The 26,218-nt window shown below is 36.2% G+C and overlaps 1 protein-coding gene across 1 annotated transcript in view; it reads right to left on the reverse strand.

Annotated features, from left to right (window-relative positions):
- The window catches only part of LOC149848982 (RAF-like serine/threonine-protein kinase 20), a 47,560-nt gene extending 24,254 nt beyond the window's left edge, over nucleotides 1-23,306 (reverse strand). The window contains exons 1-6 of the mRNA XM_089998279.1: nucleotides 23,133-23,306; nucleotides 20,066-22,919; nucleotides 19,872-19,958; nucleotides 19,631-19,783; nucleotides 17,257-17,420; nucleotides 16,967-17,114 (exon numbers count right to left, since the gene is read on the reverse strand). Coding sequence (XP_089854405.1) covers nucleotides 16,967-17,114; nucleotides 17,257-17,420; nucleotides 19,631-19,783; nucleotides 19,872-19,958; nucleotides 20,066-22,726 — 3,213 coding nt within the window. The 5' untranslated portion in view covers nucleotides 22,727-22,919; nucleotides 23,133-23,306. The remainder of the gene's footprint in view (nucleotides 1-16,966; nucleotides 17,115-17,256; nucleotides 17,421-19,630; nucleotides 19,784-19,871; nucleotides 19,959-20,065; nucleotides 22,920-23,132) is intronic.
- Nucleotides 23,307-26,218: the final 2,912 nt, after the last annotated feature.

Raw genomic sequence — 26,218 nt, forward strand, 5'->3', positions numbered from 1 at the left:
TTACCTATGATAAGGAACCGAGTTTCCAAGGTGCTTTCCAGCTTCCCAACAAATGAGACTCCCAAATTAGCTAAAAGTTTCCACAGCCCATAGTGTCCCACTTCCAAAGCAGCTTCCTAAAAACCGAGTGATCCAGTATAAGTAAAATCTTCTAGTGGCTAGGCTCGCTTCAAAATGCATGTTCAAGCTCGGCTCGAGCTCGAAGCCGAGATTGACCATTGTTCCAAAAAGATTTTACCGGTAAAGGGTCCTGCAAAAGTGAGACTTGATCCCCAATCCCTCCAAACGGTGCACAAAATCCGCACCATTACGCCAAACTGTGTTGTGTTTATTATGACCTAGAAAATTTACATATACTAAAAACCCGCTAGATTTTTGTACAGAGAAAAAAGTTATAGGGCATGAAATTCGAACTCAGCACCTCTTGAGGAAGAGACTAACACCCTACCCATTAAAGAAATGATGACTTTCTGGTTTTATCTTGCAAACATATTATATATATATATATATATATAAATATAATTTTATGCAAGCCTTATCGAGCTCAGCAACTTGATCAAGCTCGGCTCGTTTATCCACAATGAGAATGGACTTGTGTTCAAGATCGGCTCATTTATTTTTTTGAACGAGCTCAAGCCGAGCTTAAACGGGTCAAGCCCGAGACGGCTTGGCTCGTAGTGCATCCCTACTAGTGGCTATCAGTGCAAGCCTTTATGTTAGTCTTTTATGTGGACTGTTTCTGTGGATCATGTTGCAACAAATTAATCTAAAAAAATAGAGAGGTGCATCTGGTCAGTCAATGTCATCTATGTTGGGTGCAAGAAGAACACCTTGCAACACTTGTTCTAATCTTGCACCTTTCTCAGAAGATTACTGCTTCTCACATGGGCCAGATTGGACATTTGATGAGAGGAACATTTACTCATTATGGCAGGCCAATATAACACCTCAGATTTCTAATCTTGCACCTTTCACAGGAGACTACTGCTTCTCACTTGGCCAGATTGGACATTTGACGAAAGGAACATTTATTCATTATGGCAGGCCAATATGACACCTTAGATTTGGGAAAGCAGGGAAAATGGAGGTTGATTTGGAAGTGATAAGCATCTTTGAACAAATGAAACGAGACATAATACAATCCTGTTACATGTACATCACAATTGCCCATGTTTGTTCAAGGCAAACTGAGAGATTCAGACATTAGTTGGGTCGCTTCTCTTCAACATTCTTGAAAAAATATAGGCTCTATTTGGAAACTCACTGTTGGAGATGCTGTTATGGAATCTATAGATGCTCCACTGAGTTATGGATTTAGAAATTTCTACTTACCTGTTTTGGAACATCCCAAAGAATCTGGCCAAGGATTTAACAAATACACCCACATCCTGTTTGATAGCTACCAATTGAGAATGTGGATTTAGCAGTCATCTATGTAGTTAAAATCCCGCCTATGCTGCCTAGGCCTCCTAGGTGAAAGTGTACCACCTAGGTGTTAAAAATTGTACATATATATGTTAAAAAGTGTACTCATTCATGTAATTATATATAATATAATATATAATATTCTATATTTATTTATTATATTTTTATTTTTATTTATTTTCTTTTCTTTTTCTTTTTCTTTTTCTTTTTCTTTCTTCATTTTTTGTATTTTTATTTTTGTCTAGTTCAAATTTAACTAAACCTTAAACTAGTCAAAATCCAACTAGATCTTGACTAGTCAAGGTAGCCATTGGAGCTAGTCCAACGGCTGCAATTAGAGAGCCGTTGGAGTAGCTCCAACGACTCTATGGAGTTCTTTAGAGCTCCTCTCTCTCCCTCTCATTTTGTGTATAAATAAGGAGTGATCCCTCTCTCCATTGTAACAATGCTTTTATGCATTTCATAAGAATGAAATAAGGTTTATTATTTTATCTTTTGTGTTCTTCCATTTATGCCCTTTTGTGGGTTATCATTGTAGTGTCTTCAATAGACACTCATTACAAGCATTTGTGCTTTCGTGGAAGATCCCCATTTCCTTATAATATATATATATATATATATATATATATATATATATATATATATATATATATATATATATATATATATATATATATATATATAGTTATTTATATAAATATATATTTTGCTCTTTTTTTATTTTTATTTTTATTTCTCTATTTGTAATTGAACTAGTCAACACATGTTAACTAGTCAAACATAAGACTCGTTGGGGTCCCAATAGCTCTATTTTGAGCCGATGGGGCTCCAACAACTCTCTATGGAGTCCTCCTCCTTTGTGTATAAATATGGGGCAAAGCCCCTGCATTATGTATGCTTCTTGCATAAAGGTTATCAATAAAGTATTATTTATTTTAGCTTCTTGTTTTGCCCCTTGTATGGGTTTGGTGAGTGAGCTCATTTGTGGCTTTTGGTGTGTTTTGTGAGCGAGCCCATTTGTGGCTTTTGGTGTGTTCACTTTAGCATTGTGGTGGATCTTGTTGGTGGTTTTCATTTCTTTACATGGTATCGGAGCAAGGTTCACTCTTGACTCTTTGAAGACTGCATATTGCCTCATTTATCATGCTCATGAGAGAAAGAAAGAATTTCTTGGTGATTCAAGTGCTCGTGTATTCGTGGTGGTGTACTAATACTACTACACTCCCCTTTCTCGTCTATTATGTTGTTTTTTTCTTTTCTTCTATTTCTCTCTACTTTCGAAGGATGGATGATAACGAGAAAGTCACCATCGTACCCATCAAACTCGATACTAATTTCATAATGTGGTCTTCAATAATGAAGCACCACGTATGGGGGAAAAGGATTTTGGAGATTAATTGATGGTTCTGATCCGAAGCCTAAACTAGTCCTCACAAAGGTAGAGAACGAAAAAGAGGTGCCGCTTGCGGATGGGGAGAAGACTAAGGCACTAGCCACTTATAAAAAAACAGAAAGAGTGAAGAATGGGGCATGCCAAGATCATGTTTTGGTTAATCAATAGCGTGGACATTAAAAAATGCTCTAATGTCGCAAAATTTGAGCATGCTAACAAAGCTTGGAAATACCTTAAGAATATGTATTCTCTTAAGGATATTGCTTATGTGTGCAATCTTCAAAATAAAGTGAAGACAATGACTCAAAAAGACAAGCATTAGGGAATACTACAATGAATTGTCCGAACTTTGGGAAGAATTATCTATTCTTGAGCCTAAGTGGCATTACGCAAAAGATATAAAGCTCTGGCAAAAGCAACTTGATGTGAAACATTTCTATCAATTTATAAATGGCTTAAGACCGGAGTTTGAAAGCACCAAATTTGTTCTTGTTCATAGAGGGTAAGTACTCTCTATTATTGACACTATCGAAGAATTGAGTATGGAAGAGAATAAGCTAAAAGGTCACTCTTTAAAAAATGAAGAAGACTCTTTTTTGGCTGTCTCTAGACCGAGAAACTACATGCGTCCCTACAAGCCACCTCATTGGAAACAAGGAAATGAGCATGGTAATAAGCCTTATTGGAAACAAGGAAATGAGCATGATAGAAAAAATTTATTTGTTATAACTGATATGAACCCGAGCACACTAAGCCTCAATGCCCAAAGTTTAGAAGAAGAGAGGAAAATAAGGTGGCTTCAGTTGGCTCTTCACAAGAAACTAATGATGCACCTGTATCAATGTCACAACTTATGAAGATTTTTCAACTACTTCTCAAAAAGGTATCTTCTTCAAATAAAGCCTCAACTGGAGCAACAGTTTCATCCTTCTCTGATCCCGGTAAAACTCCTTGGCTTCTTGATTTTGGTATTTCCTATCATATGACCCCTAATAGTAAAATTTTATCTGAATGTCATATACCAACTCAAGCATGTCAAATATTTTTACAAATGTTTTTACAGCCGATGGTATATCTCTTGAAATAGAAAGAATAGGGAATTTTGAAAGGATTTTACAAAACTCCAAAAAATTTATCATTCCAAACGTTAGATATATTCCCAAATTAAACTTAAATCTATTATCAGTTTCACAAATATTTGACCATGGATATAATATCTCATTCTCTTCTGATGGATGTTGAGTACAAGATCGGCAGTCAAGGAAGCTGATTGGGAAAGGATATAGAAAAGGACTTTATTACATGGATTCTTTTGAAATACCGAAGGATGACTTTTGTTATAATGTTAAGAAATTAGAGAAGGATATATGGCACAAACGACTTGGTCATCCTAATGTATCCAAAATTCAATACTTTTCAAATTTGGAAAAATTTTGTAACTGAAAATTTTACGTGTAAAGACTGCATTCTTTGTAAAATGAAGAGATTACCATTTCGTGAATAAACTTTCTTTTCTTCTAAACCGCTTGAGCTAATACATTCAGATGTTTGGGGGCTAGCACCAGTTATATCAAAGGGTGAATATGTATACTATGCAAGGTTTTAAAACCCGTGACTCGAAACTCGACTCGTTCTTTATTGACTCGTGACTCGGCGGGTCAACTCGGTGACTCGGACCGGGTTTTGTTAACTTTTGATTTTAAAAGAAAAACAATATATAATTTGTCTGAAACCATGTTTTTGAGTAAACATAGTCTCCAAATGTCTGTAAGAATATAAAAACAACTGCAAAGAGCTATAGAGGTTTGCTTGAATAATTGAATTTGATATCTATACAAGCACTTTGACTAATTCATGACTTGAATTAGAGGATTTGGTCACCATGAGTTCAGTCTGCAACTACCTAAGGTTCCTAAAATGGCCAATCATATATGCTAGCTTGTTTTAAAAGTTTTAATTCCCTCTCTAACAAATCCATAAATGTAAAACAGGGATATATGTGCATATTGAAAGTTTACAGAATGCCCAATATCAACATAAATAAGCAATTTTCTCTCATGTATAAAACTATGCAGGAAATATATTAGTGGCGCAACTATAAAATGATTACTAATATTTGAATATGTGCAATGCTTGTTCACATAACAAATGGATGATGAAACCTAAATGTGACTTCCCATAGGCACAGTTGACCCGCCATATATAGTGAGAATCATTTCTTTAAAATATTTTGCTAGAATAAGTTGATAACACAGGGTGAACAGTAGTTCGAACAACATGGCGATTTTATTCTATGGATTTAAATGCTTTTTTATCTTTAAATGCTTTTTATTTTCTTTTTTATACAAAATCTGGGGGTAACCCTTGTTAAAATATATGTACTTATATATTTCGAAACTGTAATTTGAAACTCAAAAAACAAATTTCAAACATCCCAAAACTCGCCCGAGTCAAGCCCGAGTTTTGGCAAACCGAGTTTGCCTTGCCGGGTTGACTCGCTGGAGGGGCGAGCCGAGCCGAGTCAACGAGTTGACTCGGCGAGTTTTAAAACACTGATACTATGTGATTTTTGTTGATGATTTTTCTAGGCATACTTGAATATACTTTCTCAAACATAAATACGAGGTCTTCTCACATTTTCAAATATTTCACAACTTGGTCAAAAATAAGTTTGAAAAGGATATTTTTATTTTCTGCACAAATTCAGGAGAAGAATTTTTATCAAAGAAATTTAAAGATTATCTAAATTTGCATGGTATCACACATCAAAGATCTTTCGTTCATATATCACAACAAAATGGTTTGGATAAACGAAAACACTGACGTATTATGAAAACAACCAAAACTCTTCTAATAGCAAATCAAGTGCCAAAAGAATGTTGGGTTGAACCAGCCCTAACTGCTATGTATCTCTATCAATAAAATGCCTTCTTCTTTACAAAATATAATACCAGTTGAAAAACTCTTTAAAGTATCTCCTGGTTATGTTAGACTAAGAATTTTTTTATGTAAATGTTTTGTTTTTTCTAACAAAAATGATAAACGCTTCTCTCGTGCTATTCCTTGTGCCTTCTTGAGTTATGCAGATAACCAAAAAAGCTACAGGTGTTTTGATTTCTTTTTTATTTCATTTATGTGATCTTGATAAGGGTCATGATGATATAATTAATGAAGAGCAACCTCATAGAAACAAAAACTATTTACAATATTCTAGGCGTAGGGACCTTAATCAACCATGTGCACTGGACAAATATGTTGAACAGCTTGAATTTCATACTAGAAGGTCACCACCTGAAAAGTTTGCGCCTTATGATTCTTTTTCTCCAAAATACAAGGCATTTATTGCATTAATTCATTCATATGTGGAACCTTCAACTTATACTCAAGCTAAAAAACAATTTTGAAAGGGTAGAAGTCATGAGAATAGAGTTAGAAGCTTTAGAAAAGGCTAATACTTGGACCGTTCAAGATGTTCTAAAAGGAAAGAAACCTATAGGTTGTAGGTGGGTATACAAAATTAAAACAAAGAATGATAGAACTTTTGAAAGATATAAAGCTAGATTAGTTGTCAAGGGATATTCTCAAGAATATGGCATAGATTACGATGAAACATTTGCTCAAGTCGCTAGAATGACCATTGTTTGAACTCTAGTAGCATTAGCCTCTGTTCGAAAATGGCCTATATTTCAAATGAATGTTAAAAATGTTTTTCTTAATGGAAGCCTAGTTAAAGAAGTTTATATGGAGGCACCACCAGGTATAGGTGTTCCTAAAGGTAAAGCTCTTTGTTTGGAAAATACTCTCTATGGACTTAAACAAGCCCAAAGGCTTGGTATGATTGGTTTAGTCGAGTTATGTTTGATATTGGATTTAAAACTTATTTGACTGACATTGCACTGTTTATTAAGATTTCTGATGCAGGTATTATTATTATTCTTCTCTGTGTGGACGACATGATCATCACCAGAAGAGATAAACAAGGAGTTGAAAATATAAAAAACTTCTCAAAAAATATTTTGAAATGACTGATTTAGGATTCTTAAAATATTTCTTAGGAATCGAAGTTGCTTACTCTTCTAAAGGATATTTATTATCTCAGTCTAAATTTGCTTTTAACATTGTCTTCACGTCTAGCATCATAGATGATAAGAGAGTTGAAACCCCTGAGATTGCCAACACCAAGATGTGAATTGATGATGGAGAACTTGTTGAAGATCCTACTCCTTACAGACAGCTTATTGGAGCACTCTCTTACCTTTCAATTACTAGACCTAACATAACACACGTACACACAGCTAGTCAATTTCAGGACGCTCCCACTTTTGTTCGCATGGAAGCAGTTTTGTGTATTATTAGATATATTAAGACTTCTCTTTCTCGAGGCCTCTTTCTATCTACTTCATCTCAGTGTTTTAAAACTTGTCGAGTCAACCCGTTGACTCGGCTGACTCGGCTCGGCTCGGCCCTCCAGCGAGTCAACCCGGCAAGGCAAACTCGGTTAGCCAAAACTCGGGCTTGACTCGGGCCTGACTCGGCTTGACTCGGCTTGACTCGGCATGACTCGGCCTGACTCGGGCGAGTTTTGGGATGTTTGAAATTTGTTTTTTGAGTTTCAAATTACAGTTTCGAAATATACAAGTACATATATTTTAACAAGGGTTACCCCCAGATTTTGTATAAAAAAGAAAATAAAAATCATTTAAAGATAAAAAAGCAATTAAATCCATAGAATAAAATCGCCATGTTGTTCGAACTACTGTTCACCCACCCTGTGTTATCAACTTATTCTAGCAAAATATTTTAAAGAAATGATTCTCACTATATATGGAGGGTCAACTGTGCCTATGGGAAGTCACATTTAGGTTTCATCATCCATTTGTTATGTGAACAAGCATTGTACATATTCAAATATTAGTAGTCTTTTTATAGTTGTGCCATTAATATATTTTCTGCATAGTTTTATACATGAGAAAATTGCTTATTTATGTTGATATTGGGCATTCTGTGAACTTTCAATATGCACATATATCCCTATTTTACATTTATGGATTTGTTAGAGAGGGAATTAAAACTTTTAAAACAAGCTAGCATATATGATTGGCCATTTTAGGAACCTTAGGTAGTAGAAGACTGAACTCATGGTGACCAAATCCTCTAATTCAAGTCATGAATTAGTCAAAGTGCTTGTATAGATATCAAATTCAATTATTCAAGCAAACCTCTATAGCTCTTTGCAGTTGTTTTTATATTCTTACAGACATTTGGAGACTATGTTTACTCAAAAACATGGTTTCAGACAAATTATATATTGTTTTTCTTTTAAAATCAAAAGTTAACAAAACCCGGTCCGAGTCACCGAGTTGACCCGCCGAGTCACGAGTCGAGTTCCGAGTCACGGGTTTTAAAACCTTGTTTCATCTTCTTTATATTTAATTGTTTATCCTGATGCTGACTGTGGAGGTGATTTTATATATATATATAACCTGTCTTGTATTAGTTTGGCTGATAGGGTCATTTTTGTCTTTTCACATGTAAATTATAGTTGTTTTCTACAAACAACTATATTCTACTTTTTTCTATTTTTTCTTAGGTTATTTTTCTTTTTTTTATTTCTTTTATTTTCCATTTGGGGCCCCACGCATAGAGTCGTTGGGGCCCCAATTGGGAGCTCCCTAAAGACTCTACGAGGGGAGCTCCTAATGGTCTCCCTCTCTTTTGATGTATATAAATAGGGGTGTGTTCCCTCTATTCCTCTCATTGTATTCCAGGAACCTCTTTAATAATATTTTTATTCTTTTAACTTGTTAGTGTTGCCCTTTGGAAGCTTTGTGTATTGTCTCATCGTAGACATATTGCTTATGCACTTGTTGTGCCTTTGTAATTGTCCACTATTGAACTTGTTTGGTGCTTTTGTACCTTATACTTGTAATTCTACATACTTGAATACATGGTATCAGAAAGGTTGTGCTCTTGGTCTCTTGAAGAGTGACCATTGAAAGATAGATTCGGGAATCGACATACTTGCGGCAACTTAAGTGGAGGAGCTCTTCGGTGTTCTTCCATACTCTCCCTTCTTCTCTCTAAGCCACAATAGTGAATAAGCAAAAGATTGATCTCTCCTTCAAGTTAAATGGTACCAATTATATGACGTGGGCATCAGCCATGGAAAATAACCTTAAAGGCAATAAGCTTTGGGGATATTTGATGAGCTCTATTCCGGAACCTCAACTCTAACTTACCAAGATGGAAGGTAAGAAAAAGTCTTCGAAGGAAATACTCGCATAAAAGCTACTGAGGACCATCAATCCAAGATAGAAGAATGGAAAAGTAAACATGTCAAAATTCACCATAGATTATAAACAATGTTGAGCTCAAAATATGTGTCAACATTGCTAAATTCTGCAAGGCAAATGAGACATGATTTTTTATGAAAGGTATGTATACACAAAAAGATCTTACAAGACAATTCTTTCTTCAAGAAAAAATATGTACCATTAAACAAAGGGACATGAGTGTCCGTGATTACTTTAGCACTCTTAGTCTCTTATCTATCTCTTCTTGAACCCAAGTGGGTTGCTAGTGAAGATATTGAACTAAGAAGAAAACAAATAGAAAAAGAATATTTTTTCCAATTCTTACATGGGCTTAGACTCGAATATGAATAAGTTAGATCTTCTATTCTTCGTAGATCTAAGCCTCTTTCTTTGAAGGATGTTGCTGAAATATGTCAAGAGGAGACTCATCTTGGCATAATAAAAAGAGGAGATGAAGTGTTAGCCGTGTCTAAGCCCGGCAATCATGTAAAAACCTACAAGCCTCCACACTTTGGGAGGCAACATAGCTATAATGGATGCTACAAGAAGGTTATTTGTCATCATTGTCATGAATCGAGTCATATACGACCTAATTGTCCCAAGTTATATGACACCCCAATGAACAAAGTAGCTTCCGTTGAAGAAAGCACACCAAGGAAGGAAGAATCAATCAAAGGAAAAGATTCATTTTCTCTTGCTCAATTATCGGAGGCACTTCAAATGTTACTCAAATCTCCATCTACATTCGATGTCGCAATAGCCTCATCTTCTCCTCTAGGTATATCTTCTTAGATCCTAGATTTTGGGGCCTCCTTCCATATGACATATCATGAGAATGGTTTATCTGATTTATGCACTAATTCAAAAACCTCCTATGTTTCAACGGTTAAATTCCTCTATTTTTTTTTCCAAAAGTAAGGGTTGTTTCTCAACTATGTTTAAACCTTATTTTTGTTTCACAAATTTTCGACAATGGATGTGGAATCTCCTTCTCATCTAAGGGTTGCTCCGTGCAGAATCTCCGGTTCGGGAAGCAGATTGGGCAAGGCTATAGGAAGGGAGATCTCTACTTCATTAACTATTTAAACTTTCTTCTAAATTCTTTTTGTAATTATGTCCAAGATAAAGATATTGAAACTTTGCATAACTACTTTTCTCAAATTTGTATATTCTCCTTTTTTGGAAAAAAATTATGTAATTAAAAAAAATTAGTTTACAAAGATTGCATCTTTGGAAAGATGAAATTCACTCTCTTTCTTAATAGAACCTTTGTCTCTAAGAGACCTTTTGAATTAGTGCATTCGGATGTTTGGGGACCTTCTCCCGTCATATTAAAAGGAGGATATTCATATTATGTTACCTTTATTGATGATTTCACTAGATATGTATAGATATATTTTCTTAATTTCAAATCCAATATATTCTCTTTTTTTAAAAAAATTCATATGATTGTCAAAAATAAATTTCAAAGCAACATCTCTATTCTTAGATCCGATTCGGGTGGTGAATACTTATCAAATGAGTTTCAAAATTATCTAGAACTAAAGAGGATTTGTTACCAAAAGTCATGTTCTAAAACTCCTCAACAAAATCGGTTAGCCGAAAGAAAACATAAACATATTTTAGAAACCACTAGGACATTACTTATTTCTAAAGATATTTCAAAAAGTTTTTGAGTCGAGACCGCTCTAACATCAACTTATTTGATAAATAGAATGGCCTTATCATCCTTGCAAAACGCATCTCCGTATGAAAAACTATTTGAAAGAACACCTAATTTCAAGCGGTTGCGAATTTTTTGTTGTAAGTGTTTTGTGCTTTTTCATAAAAGAGATAAATTGTCTCCAAAAGTCATTAAATGTGTATTCATGGGTTATGGAGAGAACCAAAAAGGATATAGTTGTTTTGACCCTACGAGTAACAAACTATCTGTTTCTAAAGATATAACATTTTTGGAAAATGAAAATGGTTTTGAGAGAACCAAGGAAAACAATGAAGTCGATTATTCCTTTCTATTTAATCTCTTGCCACAAGGGTTGAATTCTTGTGATGATTCTTTGAAAGACATCAGGGATAATCCCTTAAATAACAATGAAAATGGTGATGATAATGTGCATTCAATTAATAAGAATGGGGAGTCATCTATAAATAATGATATAGTTGATAAACCTATTCGAATTTATGCCCAGCGTGAACAAAGGAATCCTTTAAATGCTTTAGAAAAATATTTTCAAAATTCATCGTTAGAAGAAACCTCACTTAGAAGATCTAATCGCATCTCCAACCAACAAGTAGGTTTGTATCTTATGACACATTAACACCAAAATATAAGTCATGTCTAATAACATTACATTCCAATCATGAACCATCATGCTATAATGAAGCCAAAAATCTTCCACAATGGGATGACGCTATGAATATAGAACTTAAAGCTCTTGAAAAAGCTAAAACATGAAAAATAACTTCATTACCCATAGGAAAGAAATCTATAGGATGTAGATGGGTTTTTAAGGTTAAAACCAAAAGTGATGGGTCTCTAGAACAATATAAAGCTAGGTTAGTGGTCAAAGAGTACTCTCAAGAGTATAGTACTGATTATGAAGAAACATTTGTCCCAGTAGCTAGAATGACTAGTGTTAAGACCCTCGTAGCTGTTGTATCTATTAAAAAATGGCTCATCTACCAACTAGATGTGAAAAATGCTTTTCTAAATGGTGAATTAAATGAAAAGGTTTACATGGATGCTCTGTCAGGGTTTTGTATTGAAAAGGGTAAAATTCTTAAACTTAAAAAGGCTTTATATAGCTTAAAATAAGCTCTTAAAGCTTGGCTTGATAAATTTAATAATGTAATGACTCATCTGGGTTTTCATTCATGCTATACTGACACTGCTCTTTTTGTTAGAAGTACAGATTCGATGGTTGTTATCCTTCTACTTTATGTAGATGATATAATTATTACTGAAAGTGACAAACAAGAAATCAGTGATATTCAAAATATTTTAAAAGAAAATTTTGATATGTCTGATTTAGGTTTTTTAAGTACTCTCCCAAAGGGTACATCATTTCTCAAATGAAACTTGTTGATGATATTTGTACCAAGTATGGTATTACAGATGATAAGAAGATAGAAACCCCAAAAAGAAAGATAGGACTCTACTTGAAGATCCTACTCCTTACCTCCAACTTGTTGGGTCACTCACATACTTACCCATCACTCGGCCAGACATAGCTCATGCAGTTCACTCTGTGAGTCAATTTCATCATGCTCCTACCACTGTACACATGAGTGTTGTCTTGAAAATTGTCAAACACATCAAGAATACTATAACGAAGGAGATTTTTTTATCATCATCTTCTTCATTTGATTTGCATGCCTATGCTAATGCTAATTGGGGTGAAAATCTCAATGATAAAGTTACAACTACCGATTTTTGTGTATTTTTAGGTGATTATGATTTCATGGAGATGCAAGAAGCAGCATAAAGTATCATTATCCTCAACTGAAGTTGAATATCGTGCAATGGCTACAAAAACCATGGAGCTTGTGTGGATTTGAAGTCTTCTCAGTGATATGGGGATAATCATCTCAACTCTTTCGAGGATGTGTTGAGACATTAAGAGTGCAATTCATATCACAAGCAACTATACCTTCCATAAGCGATCTAAACATATCGAGATGGATTGTCATTATGTACGTGAAGAATATTTGAGAAGAACTATTGCATTGTTGTATGTCACATCAGAGTACCAGTTGGCGGATTTCTTCACAAAAGCTCTTCTTGTTCCTCGATTTATTTTTCTCCTTAGTAAACTTTTGGTTATTTCCCCGTAAGTTTGAGGGGGAGTGTTAAAATATATATATACTCATGTGTATATATATATAATATATATCTTGTATTAGTTTGCCCGGTAGGAACATTTTGTCTTTTCATATGTAATTATAGTTGTTTTCTATAAACTATATTCTACTTTTTTCTATTTTTTCTTAGGTTATTTTCCTTTTCTTTATTTCTTTTATTTGCCATTTGAGGCCCCACTCATAAAGTCGTTGGGGCTCCCAACGACTCTACTAGGAGAACTCCCAATGGTCTCCCCTCTCTTTTGATGTATATAAATAGGGGTGTGTTCCCCCTATTCCTCTCATTGTATTCCAAGCACCTCTTCAATAATATTTGTATTCTTTTAACTTAGTGTTGCCCTTTGGAGGCTTTGTGTATTGTTTCTTACTTCTTGTTTATGCACTTTTGTGCCTATTGTGCCTTTGTAATTGTCCACTATTGGACTTGTTTGGTGCTTTTGTACCTTATACTTGTGATTTTGCATACTTGATTACAGTGATCCCAATAATAGATATTCAACCATGGGTTTTTGTGTTTTCTTAGGTGAATCTCTGATTTCATGGCGATGCAAGAAGCAAATGCTGAATATTGGACCATGGCAGCTACAACGATGGAGGTAGTCTAGCTCAGAAGGTTGTTGGCTGATATGGGAACTCAAGTGACAGGATTCTCCCGCATGTATTATGACAAGAGTATTATCTACATACTTTTTATGAACGTACTAAACATATCGAAATGGATTGTCACTATGTTCGAGAGGAGTCTCTACATGAGACCATTGATCTGCATTATGTTACATCAGAATACCAGTTAGCAGATTTCTTCACCAAACTTCTCGTTGCTCCACGTTTCGACTTTCTATTGGACAATCTTTCGATTATTGTACGATAAGTTTGAGGGGGTGTTAAAAATTGTATATATATATATATATATATATATATATATATATTTATATAAATATATTTTTTCCTTTTTTTCTTTTCTCTATTTGTAATTACACATGTTGACTAGTCAAACATAAGAGTTGTTGGGGGTCCGGGCGGCTCTATTTTGAGTTGTTGGGACTCCAACATCTCTATGGAGTCCTCCTCCTGTATATATAAATATGGGGCAAAGCCCCCACTTTATGTATCCTTTTTGCATAAAGGTTATCAATAAAATATTATTTATTTTAGCTTCTTGTTTTGCTCATGTGTGAGTGAGCCTATTTGTGGCTTTTGATGTGTTTTGCGAGTGAGTCCATTTGTGGGTTTTGGTGTGTTCACTTTAGCATTGTAGTGGATCTTGTTGGTGGCTTCCGTTTCTTTACACTAGGTGCCTAGGCAAGTACCTAAGTTGGGGGAGGAGCACAACATTATAATCATGCCTTGTTTGAGTATTTGTTCACATGAGATTGAATGTTTTTATACATTTATTTTAAATACTTTCAATAATTTTTTCTTATTGTTGTGTTTTTATATGTTTATTTTAAATAATTTTATTTTTTGTGCGTCTCTAGGTGACGCTGCAAAACGAATATTTGTTCACATGAGATTGAATGTTAAAAATGTAATTATGTTTTAATTATTTAGATCGATTCAGGGTTTTTTTTAAGTTTTAGTTGTTTGGCTTCATAAACTATGTTAAATAATTACTTTCTATTACTTTAAGAAATTTTGTAATTGTTTAATTTTTATTTTTATTTTTATTTTTCTCTTTTTATCCCACCTACCAACTAGTCCTGCCTAGGCACTGACTAGGACTTTTAGGGGGCTGGCGCCTAGGTGTCGACGAGCGCTTTTGACTACTTAGGCAGTCATATACCTATTTTAATATATTTATACCCATACTGATAACCCACTTGAGTCTAAAATAAATAGTTAGACCAGAATCAAACCTGAACTTGGATCAAATAGGTCTGAATTCAGATCCATTTTTTCAAACTTGTAAAGTATCAGCCTAATGAAACCCGACATGAACCGACCCATTTACATCCCCACATTGAATAATGAGCATTTTGCTAAGCTTGGTTAACTTGGTTCAATTGGAGTTAGCTGGGGAAGTTATCTTGTGGATTATCACAAGTAGGACTTGGCAAATTTGGTTGGGTTTGGCAGGATTTGGTTAAAGTTGGTGTTGTTTAGTCGGGTCTGTTTGGATCAACTCATGTTTGATCTGGATTAGGCTCAGGTATTCAAGTGATTTGGATCTCAATTGGGTTCAGATCCAACATTATAGAGTTCAAGGCTCCATAATATTGTTGATTGATGTTAAAACTGTATCGTAAATCATAACCAACCTGTTTTCTGTTTACAGGAAAATCGGATATGGTTCATGGACAAAGTCGTACCTAAAGCTTCTTAGGAAGGTGTAATGATAAAATAATTGGAATGGTCGGCAAGAATTTAAAGACCAGCCAGAAGAGTGGCCGGCGTATCCACTGGTTATACCAACCCTATCCCATGGTTTGAGGATTGGGCATTAGCAAATACCACACGACTTCCATCATGGCCATCAAATCCCTTCTCCCAAACAAACTTGGTGTTGGGGAGTCCCCATCTCCTCTCCAACAGACAACTCCCAAACAACGCCTTAATCATCTCTTTGTTTTATAATGTCTTACGTATGGTACTTTGTTCTCTTGATTACAGTGTGTCACCACTCATTTAAATGAAAGCTGATATTTACTTTCCACATATATACATAGATATGTATGCAATGCATGCATGTATACATAGGGTAAATATTTGGTACTAACGAAGGTAAGGAACTACGGAGTAGAGATATCTGGTATAAATATTTGGTATATATGTCTGTGTTCTACCAAGTGTATCCACATCACATCCACTCCCACATCCATATCCATGTGATGTAGTTGCTTGATCCAATGTTAATTTTACGAGCAGCTTCTTTTTTCCTTCAGTTGATCCACTATAATGGGCAACCACAATGTTGGTCAGGTAACTGAACTTCCACATTCAAGAATTTAGTACATGATAACTTGTATCACAGGGATACCTTAGTAAGAGCCAAGATAAAGCAAGTTTCAGCACATTTTCAGGGTGTGTGCAATAATTGAGAAAATGTGGTCATCTTAATGTCCAAACAAATGCTGGGATGGAAAAGAACTGATTTATTGTGTGCAGGCAAAGGAAACCACCAATATTCTGTTGAAAAACAGCATTAAAATTGGCTCCCTATGTCACATAGGTGTGGGTGCGGATGCGGCACTTTAAAAAAACTTGGGTGCGGGGAGGATATATATATATATATATATATATATATATATATATATATATATATATATATATATATATATATATATATATATATATATATTAACAGTTTTAAGTTAACACTAAGTGTATTTGTGTGCATTTATGTATTTATATATATAATATAGATAAAAATGGACTTGATTAGGGTTAACTGAATCTACTTTTGGATAGAAATGGACCTCAATGTGGTTGACTTCACCTAACACAAAAGAAGCTGTGTCCAAGTGTGTGACGCGGGTGTGGTGCCATGTTAGAAGAGTCCGTGTGACATAGCTGGCTCCTCTTCTTAGACAAGCTTCCAAGAACAACTCTACATCCACATGGTAAAAGAAAAACTAAAATACAAGATAAAATGCTTCAGCAGCATCCAAAATAGAGCTCCCCAATAGTCAGAGGTAGGATCCACAGGCAGTTAAATATTGTGCCAAGCTTAGAGGACGCTCCTATAACATATAGAAAAGTGACTATTATGGGTGACAAAGAGATAATTATACGGAAGAAAAAAATCACATGGAAACCTTTTTTATCATAGGAACATGTCAAAGAACAATGCTAGATAAGTCAACATGCAGACCCTCCATGGAAATCCAAGTTTGCAACACTTTGCAAGATTCTAACCAACATGGTACAAGATTGTCTGACAGAAGTATCAGAAGGCCTGAACCAAGAATAGCTCCTCTAGAATAACTGCACAAGTGTTAATTACACATCCAGAATAGAAAGAGCTCCATCATACCTTACATACAGGCCTGTGAGGATCCTTCATGTTCACCAATAGGTTTTCACACTTCAGATCAAAATGAACGATATTTTTTCCATGCAAATATTCCATCCCAAATGATGCGTCCATTGCAATGATTAATCGTTTCCGACGATCAATTGTTCTGTCCAATTAAATTAAAGAGGTTAGCCCACGATACAGCGAAACACTAGGTGGCATGCTTAACAAAACTGCGAGCAATTTTATCTGATGTAACGGAAGCCACTCTATGGAAAAGAAGGATTTTCTGATGATAAATGACTAACCTGTCTTTCTTCTGTAGGACTTGTTTTAGGGATCCATTAACCATAAACTCTGTGACAGTAGCCAACGATCCTTCAGGGCCATCACGGACAACACCATAAAATGATACAACATTTGGATGATGCAAGGAACTCAATATCAGAGCCTCTTTCCAAAAGTCTGCAATCTAAAGAAGCACAACAAAAAGAATATAAAGTTATGATTCTACCAATCAACTAAGAAAAGAATTTACAACAAGAATATAAATAGAACTACCATGAAAATATCTTTAGAGAAACCAAAACAAAGAAAAAGAAGGAATGCCAGATATTATGTGAATGGGTTTTTTTTGGAACTTCCTCAAAAAGAAACTCTTCAAATCTAAGTACATGAAACATGATAGTTGCATAAGTTCCAAATTAATTGATGACTAACACTTTCTCAAATGTACTCAATTTTTATTTTGTGGCATCTAAAATGATTGTCATTAGTGTAGAAGCAAGACAATCCCAACTAATCAACAACATACCCCTTCGAAAAAACCTTTATAGTTCTCTCATTATATGTGGGGAATTCTCCAACTATTTGGGTCATCTGGACAATTTCCTCCAAATAATGGGGTGATCCATTCAATTTTTACTTTAAAAGCAAATAGATGCAAATCTCCTTCTGTCTCCAATTAATCAATTACTAGATCCATTTTTATATCGAAATGTTCTACCAGCACATGAACACTAGCTATGATCATTCTATTACTAATGGAATCAGGGAGAGATAATCCAACATAAATTACGTCTTGATCGATGAGATTTAAATATCAGCAGAATACCCATTTAGATTATAGGAAAACTACGCTAAAGATACCCTAGTGTGCATGGTTGATCTAGGAAGATTTTGTAATTGAAGAAAGCATTGAAGAAGGATTTCACCATTTTTATTCTGCGGAAAAAGGGAACCCCAAAAATCCTTCCTAGAGTCAACAAAAACATTTTAACAGACACAAACTGTAGGTTCAGGAGTAACAGACAGGTTTAACCCACGCAAGTGTGCACATGCTTGCATGCACTGATGCGCATGCTCTCTCTCTCTCTCTCTCTCTCTCTCTCTCTCTCTCTCTCTCTCTCTCTCTCTCTCTCTCTCTCTCTCTCTCTCTCTCTCTCTCTCTCTCTCTCTCTCTCTCTCTCTCTCTCTCTCTCTCTCTCATTAGTTCAGGCCAACACCACCAAGGTCAATAAAAGGAACAGGACATCTTGATGGCTAAGGAGAGGGGACTGAAGGAAGATGGAAGACAGGAAGAAGAGAACAATTAGGTTGGTGGAGGTTTCACAGGTAGTTACATATGCCTTTTTCTATGTTTTCTTTTAGTTAGACCCAACTAATCTAGGACTATAGAAATCCTACAGTGATAGAATGCATATCCAAGAACAAACAGCATTCATGCATCGGATCCAACATAACCAAGAGAGTCCACCAAACAGTTCCTTGAATCTGGTCAGGACTACCCAATCCATTTACAGCTATGTCACATAGACACTCCATTTTTACACACACACATTATCCCTTTACGAACTTCTAATGAAAAACTCTGCCATAATGGCCATATCCCTGTATCTAGCTGTGTAGATGTGACTGATTTATAAAATTGCATCCCTAATAGAAAAACAATTGGTCATCAAATGGTACTAATATTGCAATGCATAATTAGGAGAAACATCAATAATACAGCCAGGTCATGATTCATCTTAAATCACATCATAAGAACCATGCTCATATAGTAAGATCACGTCTCATATTGGAGAGTGGTAGCTTGCATTTAATAAGATGACCCCAATTAGTTGCTTCCAAGCCAAAGAGATTTCCTTTAATCAATCAAAGGTTCTCATTTCCAGGCTCCTAGGGTTTTACTTTTAATAATGCCAGAATGGACCAAAATTTCTCTACGTTACCCTGTTATGGAATGCATCGTGAGAGATTCGCCAGATTTTCCAAATGTACAACCAAAATATCTTTACCCTTACCCTGATTATGAACTGAAATAGGTGAGGAAGTTGGGAAGAAGAATGAACAGAAGACAGCAGAAGCAACCAAACCCCCATCTCAAAAGAGATGATGGGAAGCAGGAATTATGGCAGTGGGTCTGATCCTTTGCAGTTTTCTTCTTACAATTTGAAGACTGGAAGTTGACATATCACGTCAATTAAAACATTAATACAACAGAAATTCAATGCGTGTTCACAAAAGAGGAAAAATCAAACAAGGTTTCTCTAGCAAAAATAGATCATATTTGCAAAAAAATATACTATTTTAGTTGTCACTAAAATATTTGAGATGAAGCTACATTCAATCGCTAATCCTGACAAGGATGCCAAAAAGATTAACTTTTGATAGAAAAGTTACCAATCGTTCACGCTCAGATGGCCTTCCAGCGAAGCAGCTAGGTTTAAGCCGTTTAATTGCAATATCTGAACCTTTCCATTTACCGTGATAGACAGCCCCATAAGTACCAGATCCTAGCTCTCGGATCTCTTCCAGATCGCTATTTTTAATTGTCTGAACGGTAAATGGATTTGAAACAAGAACATGGCACAAAAAAAGGAAGGGTGGAGGAAAGCAATCAACAAAAACATCACATAAATACCTGCAACCCTCGCTCTAGTGCTTCTGCTTCTGCACTAGTCATCTCAATCTTAGATGGTTTGGGATTCTCATTGTTAAGATCTTCATCCTATTTCAATGGATGGACAAACTAAAATAAGTGGCAAAAAGCTGCAGATATAACTGCAAATAATAGAACCCCGTGAAGTACAGTTAAATCAAGGATATTCTACTCACCACAGGATCTATCTCATGGAGAGAGAATTTGTTAGAATCAGTATTATTGGGTGATACCCCTGGATTATCATGTTCTTTGACACGCAAGTCAGGGGCATCATCATTTCCTTGCCCTTGAATCTGTTGGATGCCTTCCAGTTTTGCCTTCTTTACTGATGCAATCAGTTCAGGTATGAAATTCAGACATTCAGCGGGAAGTTCCAGCTTTTTTGATGTACTCAGAGTGTCCTCTGGTCCATGTTTTGCAGCATCACCAATTTGCACCATGCTTCTTAGGACACCCTCTTCTTCCCCACGACTGTTTGGGGAATGAGTACCACAAGAATCAGGCCCCATCAATATCACAGCGTGATTTGACTGATGCACCTCTTTGTTTGCAACCTCTGGTTCTACCAATTTTTCTTCCGCAGCAACATCCAAGTTCTTCTTAAGTATGGGATTACAGGTAGCAGAAGCACCCATTGTATCACACTTTTGGAATGAATATGATAATACAACCTGCCGAGGTTCTGTAGTTTCAATAAAACCTACCAAATTCCCCTGAGGCTGGATAGACATTGGAGCCAATAAATGTGAGCTCCTGTCATCATGGGTGAAATTCACAGGCCTCTGACAACTTGGATAAATGCATCCAGCATCCACAACTGCGTCAATACGAACTCCAGCAGCACCAGTATTCAGTTCTTTGTCCCCAACAAGATGAAACATGGCCTGGTTTTGATCATTAACAATATTTGCAGGCATATTTAGAGCATGATCAGCTGAAGAAGCATCAAATGGGTTAATCTTGTGTGGAATTCCACATTGCAAGATCCCAGTATTTTCATCATCTGCCCGCATACAAGAGATCCTGGGACTTCCAACTGGTGTGGCCCTCAAAACCCCAGATGCGGCTACACCATTGGTCTGTGGAAAACCTGACAACTCATATGCCAGGGCTCCATGAACAACAGTCTGCCCAGTCTTCTGCAATGTATATGCAGGTCCAGGTGAACAATGAAAATGGTCATCTTTGCCAGAAGGAGCAGAGAAATTCCCACACCTCATACCAACATCATCAAGAACTGGGGCATGCATATGAGGTGCAGCACCTAAACTTTCACGAAAACCTTCATTACTGAATTCACTGACAGCATTGACTTGGTGAGCACCCTCCTGATTGATGTAGTTCAAGTTGTTGTGTGGGAATGGAACATACAGCGCATTAGTCAGTTGTACTCCAGATACATGATTTTTTGTTTCATCTGGCCAGCGATTCAAGCAATGTGCATTCCACCCTCTCTCATGACCATAACATTCACCAAGGGTATGATCGGATTCATTCTGTTCTTTGGGGAAAACTCCATTCTCCTTCACATCAGTATTCAACAGGAGTGCCTCCTTCCGTGAATAGCATTCCTTAGAATGACAAGAGAGTTTATTGATTTCATTTGCCTGATCCAGATGAGACTGTGCATGTTTCCAGCGAGAATCTGGATAATGTGACTCTAAAAAGGCTTGATTACGTAAGAAATTATAATGGCACTGCTCACATTTGTTATTTCCTTCAAAAAAAGGTTGCTGGTTGTTCATATGGAGCTGAATCCCGTTGCACTCACCAGCCACAGTATTGCCATGTTGCATCCGGGGTAAATTATCAACAAGAGTTCCAGGGCAATCATAAGCTGCCTGATGACTCATCGTGGCAAAAGGACCAACGTTGTGGCCATTACAGCATTCGTCAAATGCCCTGTCATGAAGATCAAATGCAACACGATAACGGCCAGTTGAAGGGGAAGAGCAGAATTCTGATACTGGCCTTGAATCATGAGAAGGCTGATGCCCAGATGAATAGTAAGCAGGACTCCATGGCATATCCATCTCATTATATCTAGGTGTATGCAACTGCGGCTGCACTTCTCGGGCAGTTGCCGCTCCCAGTGGTTTTATCTGTGGCATGCCCGGAAAGCCCATCTCATGATCTTGGTAAACAACTTGGCCGTTACAGTGCCCAAGAAGCGGCTGATGAAGGGCACCCAATTGGTGGGCATTGTACTGTGGAACCACCACTTCACAATTCCTCATGCTATCAAGCTGCATCGAATTGAAAAACTGCTCGGGAACTTGGAACTTCTCGCTCTGCCCACTGATCTCATATTGTCTACTGAAATCTGACACATCGGTCAGGCTGTTCAGTGCATCCACATACCTACGCTGGGTCTCCTTCTCATCTCCGTCGAACGGATGGGCATCATCATCCGGATGCGAGAACAAGAATATCCTGAGCCTAGTGAACCCGTCGCCCTGGCCCAACTTATCGTACTCCTCCATCATGTTGATCAGATCGTCGTCATTCACAACGGACACCAGCGCATCGAGGTCCTCGTCGGGCTGTTGGTACTTCAACAGCGAAGCCGACTCGAACAACTCCCTCATTCTAGCCATCAATTCCCCGAAGCCGATATCCCGAGGGAAGCTAACGATCCGAGTCTCTCCACCCACGTACCTGAGCTTCCCGTCATGCGGCCTGGGCAGGATGCTGCCGCCAAAACTACACAGAAACTTCACCCGAGGAACGTCATCGGCCGCCACCACGGAACTCTCCATCCCGTTTACGTGGCTCTGGCTACTCACGGATTCAGACTGTGAGGATCCTAACGATCCGACCCTGTGATTACACATGAGGGCTCCAAAGCCCACTTAGATCAAAACCATAGAAACAACCCCCTACCAATCCATAAAAACTCCCAACTCTGTGGAGAAAGACTTCATACAGAATCCGATTTTGCAAACAACATCAATCGCGATCAAAAACCTTCATTCCATGAATCGTCGTCACCGTCTCGATCAAACTCGAAAGCCGCAACCAATTCTACTGCAATCACCAATACATACAAATCCGAAACCAAAATCAAAACCAGCAGCAGGATTGAGCAGAACAACCGGTAATCGATTCCAATCACTTTAGATGATCAAATCCAACAAGAAACAAAAACAAGCCAACCCTAACCCTAAATCTGGGAGCTGGAGGAAACCAAAAGCACCTGAAAGAATGGGAAATTTGATCAGTGAAAACTGATCCAAATACCTGAAAATTAGACCGGATTCCTGCGTTTGTCTCTCGGAGAGAACGCAATATCGATAGAGATAGGAAAAAAATTTAGAAAAAGAAACCCAAATTCTCCGATCCCGAAAATCCTTCGAAAAATCTTCCTCGTTCTCCTCCACTTCTGCAGAAAACCCTAGACCAAAAAAATAGCGGAGGATGAAAAGAGAAAACTGCTGGGTTTTTAAAATTATTTCTGGTGCCCGATATAATATTTTCATCCCCCTCTTACGTACCGATAAATCTGGGTCGCAATCTTTGTTGGGTTCTGATACGCTAACACCAGAGAAGAGCAAAAAGTCAAGCCAGGTGACGGAGTTTAAGCCACGTTTATACCGACGAGAAAACAAATAGGGTCCTTGGGAAATAACGTTTCAGGCTTATACGTGTCAGAAACATCCGCAATAACTTTTTTTTTTCAGGTATTCAATTGTCAGGCTATCATTTAATATTTTCTTATCTACCTATTATTTAATACGAAAGAAAAAGGCGTGAGTTCGCGAGGGATTATGATCACATTAACACGAATTTTATTGTTTAAATAAAAAAAAATGCCGTGGTTTTATTGAGATGTGCACGTTATTATCGTGAAAATATCGTTGAGCTTTTATTTTTAATGTGCTTCTGTTTTTCTTACATTATTTAACTTGAATTTGTCTAGTTTTGCTGATATTTTAATAAAGATAACAAAAAAAAAAGAAGGTAATAATATTCTCCGAATGATGTCACGGCGACTAAATTGCCGTTTTAAAGTTATTTTTCTAAGTTTAGGATTTTGGAGAAGGGAGGAATCTTTCGGGATTATTCGCTGCTTGTGGAGATAGGGTTCAGCTAACACGTGCTCTCCACGTGGCGCAAGAGGGCTGAAATTTTTTTGGAGCCAATAATGAGACTGCGTGTTACCCGAGAACGGCGGTTATTTAGGAATTGTTGAGTACCGGGTCTGGTGCTGGACTGGAGAGCTCCGTGCCAGCATGGTGAAAGGTTTTGAAACGCAACTTATCGGCCGTAAAAATCATGATATTTTTAGGTTTTTTGTATTATAGCGATTTTTGTCGTCAGGAAAAATAAAAATAAGTGAAAACTAAAAAACTAAAATAGTTTAATATGTTGTTATAGATGTAAAGATAGTCATAACTTCTGATATTTTCATCTAAACTTTACTTCAAAATATCACTCTTTGGCCATTTATAACGGCCACTAGAATATCTTGTTCTTTTCAGGTATTTTAAAAAATTTACCAATATTGTTCTCCCTATGTGAGACATGCTTGGCTTTGGTCTTGAGCCAAAGTGGGTCTAGGTGGACCAAGCTCGACTAAGGCGTGCTGGTCAGGTATGCTTGTTGGGCCTAGTTGGTTTTAGGGCTAGGAATTCGCTTCTGGCTCCATTCATAATTGGCTCATAAAAAGCTCAAACAAACTTGTAAAACAGTTTAAGCTTGGCTTAACATTTATAACCACCTTAAGTAGTAATAAATAAACTATATATATGTATATTACATCACATATTTCTAGATGCACGGCCCATCCTCACCGATCGGGCAATAAAAAATAAGAAAAAAAAAAGCCTCAATTCAAATCATGAATGTGATCATAAGATCACTTACAAGAGTAAAATCTCGTCTAATGGTTATCTTAAAATAATCTCCTCCCCCTAACCCAAGACATGAAATCCATAAGAATAGTAAATTTCATGTCGTTTGTCATGGGTGTAACCTTTTAATAAACAAAAATTTGGTGTATTGTAAGGTAAAAATGATGTGTATCCCTAAAAAAAACTAATTTTCTAAAGTCTACCTGATGACAAAAGCTACAAATAGCCAACTTCATTAGGACCTTTTCGCCATTTATATGTGTGAAACTCACGAAGTTTGTGCGATATATTGCTCTTCTTGTTGGTTATCGCAAACTCCTACTTAAAAGGAGTTTTGCATGTTTTTTGTGGACCTCATAAAGAGTGCAAAAAATTATGTTATTTATGTGGTATTTTCTGGTAATCGTAAAATCGCAAATACCTTAGTAAAATCACATATTTTATTTTAAAGTTATAGAAAACTATGCGAACATCATTTCTCTTTTCTTCAACCCTCACTTAATGTATGTTCACACATATTTTTTGGTCTTTACCAAGCATCACAAGTACCTTAACAAAAGCGCATATATTTGATACCTATAACATGCAATTTTTATGAGAAAAAATGCTTGTAATGCCTCAAGATTTTAAATTCAAAAAATGCGTTAAAATTAAAACCTTTTTTTTTTTGAATCATCAACGAAGCTTTTGGGTCAAAACCTTATATAAGATACAGCTATAACAATACTAAATTTAAGGTGGATAACATTTCTCAAAATTAATGATTCTATTATATAAGTCAGAGTAATTATAAAACTCTTGATAACACACATGTTTTTATAAAATATGTATCTTAAAATTCAATACCCAAGAAAGGAAAATGATTGGCTCTTTAACGCCACCTCAGCTTCCCACAATTACTTTGACTACTCAGTACCTAAAATAGTTTTTAGTAAAGGTCAGAACAACCCCCACCATGAATACAATGGCAAAGTATATATGCATAGAAATAGGCAAACATAAAACAACTTGTTTTTCATACATAACAACAATTATCAGAGCACAAGCATTTTAATAATCAATCTTGATTATGCATGAGCATTTAATACATGCATGACTTACCAGTGCAAACAAAGCATTCAATGTGGCATGGGTAACTTTACAATTCTTTTCATTTATATTTTTTGTCTTAGATGATGCATGCCATGCTTTATTATATCCACAATAGACTTTTGTTTCTCTTTTATAATACTGTGTGGGTACAATGGTTGGTATTTTGAAATGATCTTTTTAAAACAAGTATTTGCAATAAACTTTGGAAAATCGTCAACCAAAAGTATAAAAACCGACTTTCCATAGAGTGGTAAGTTCGGGTCGAATCCTCAGGGAACAGGAATTAATCAAGATATTTCTATAAAATTTGATTTATTAATTACAAATGTCAATCTACAATTATAAAGCTAATACAACTACAATTAATCACTAAAATGAAAA

This window comes from Nuphar pumila, chromosome 1 (assembly GCF_984573655.1).
Source record: "Nuphar pumila chromosome 1, dmNupPumi1.hap1.1, whole genome shotgun sequence".
In the NCBI taxonomy this organism is placed as follows: Eukaryota; Viridiplantae; Streptophyta; class Magnoliopsida; order Nymphaeales; family Nymphaeaceae; genus Nuphar; species Nuphar pumila.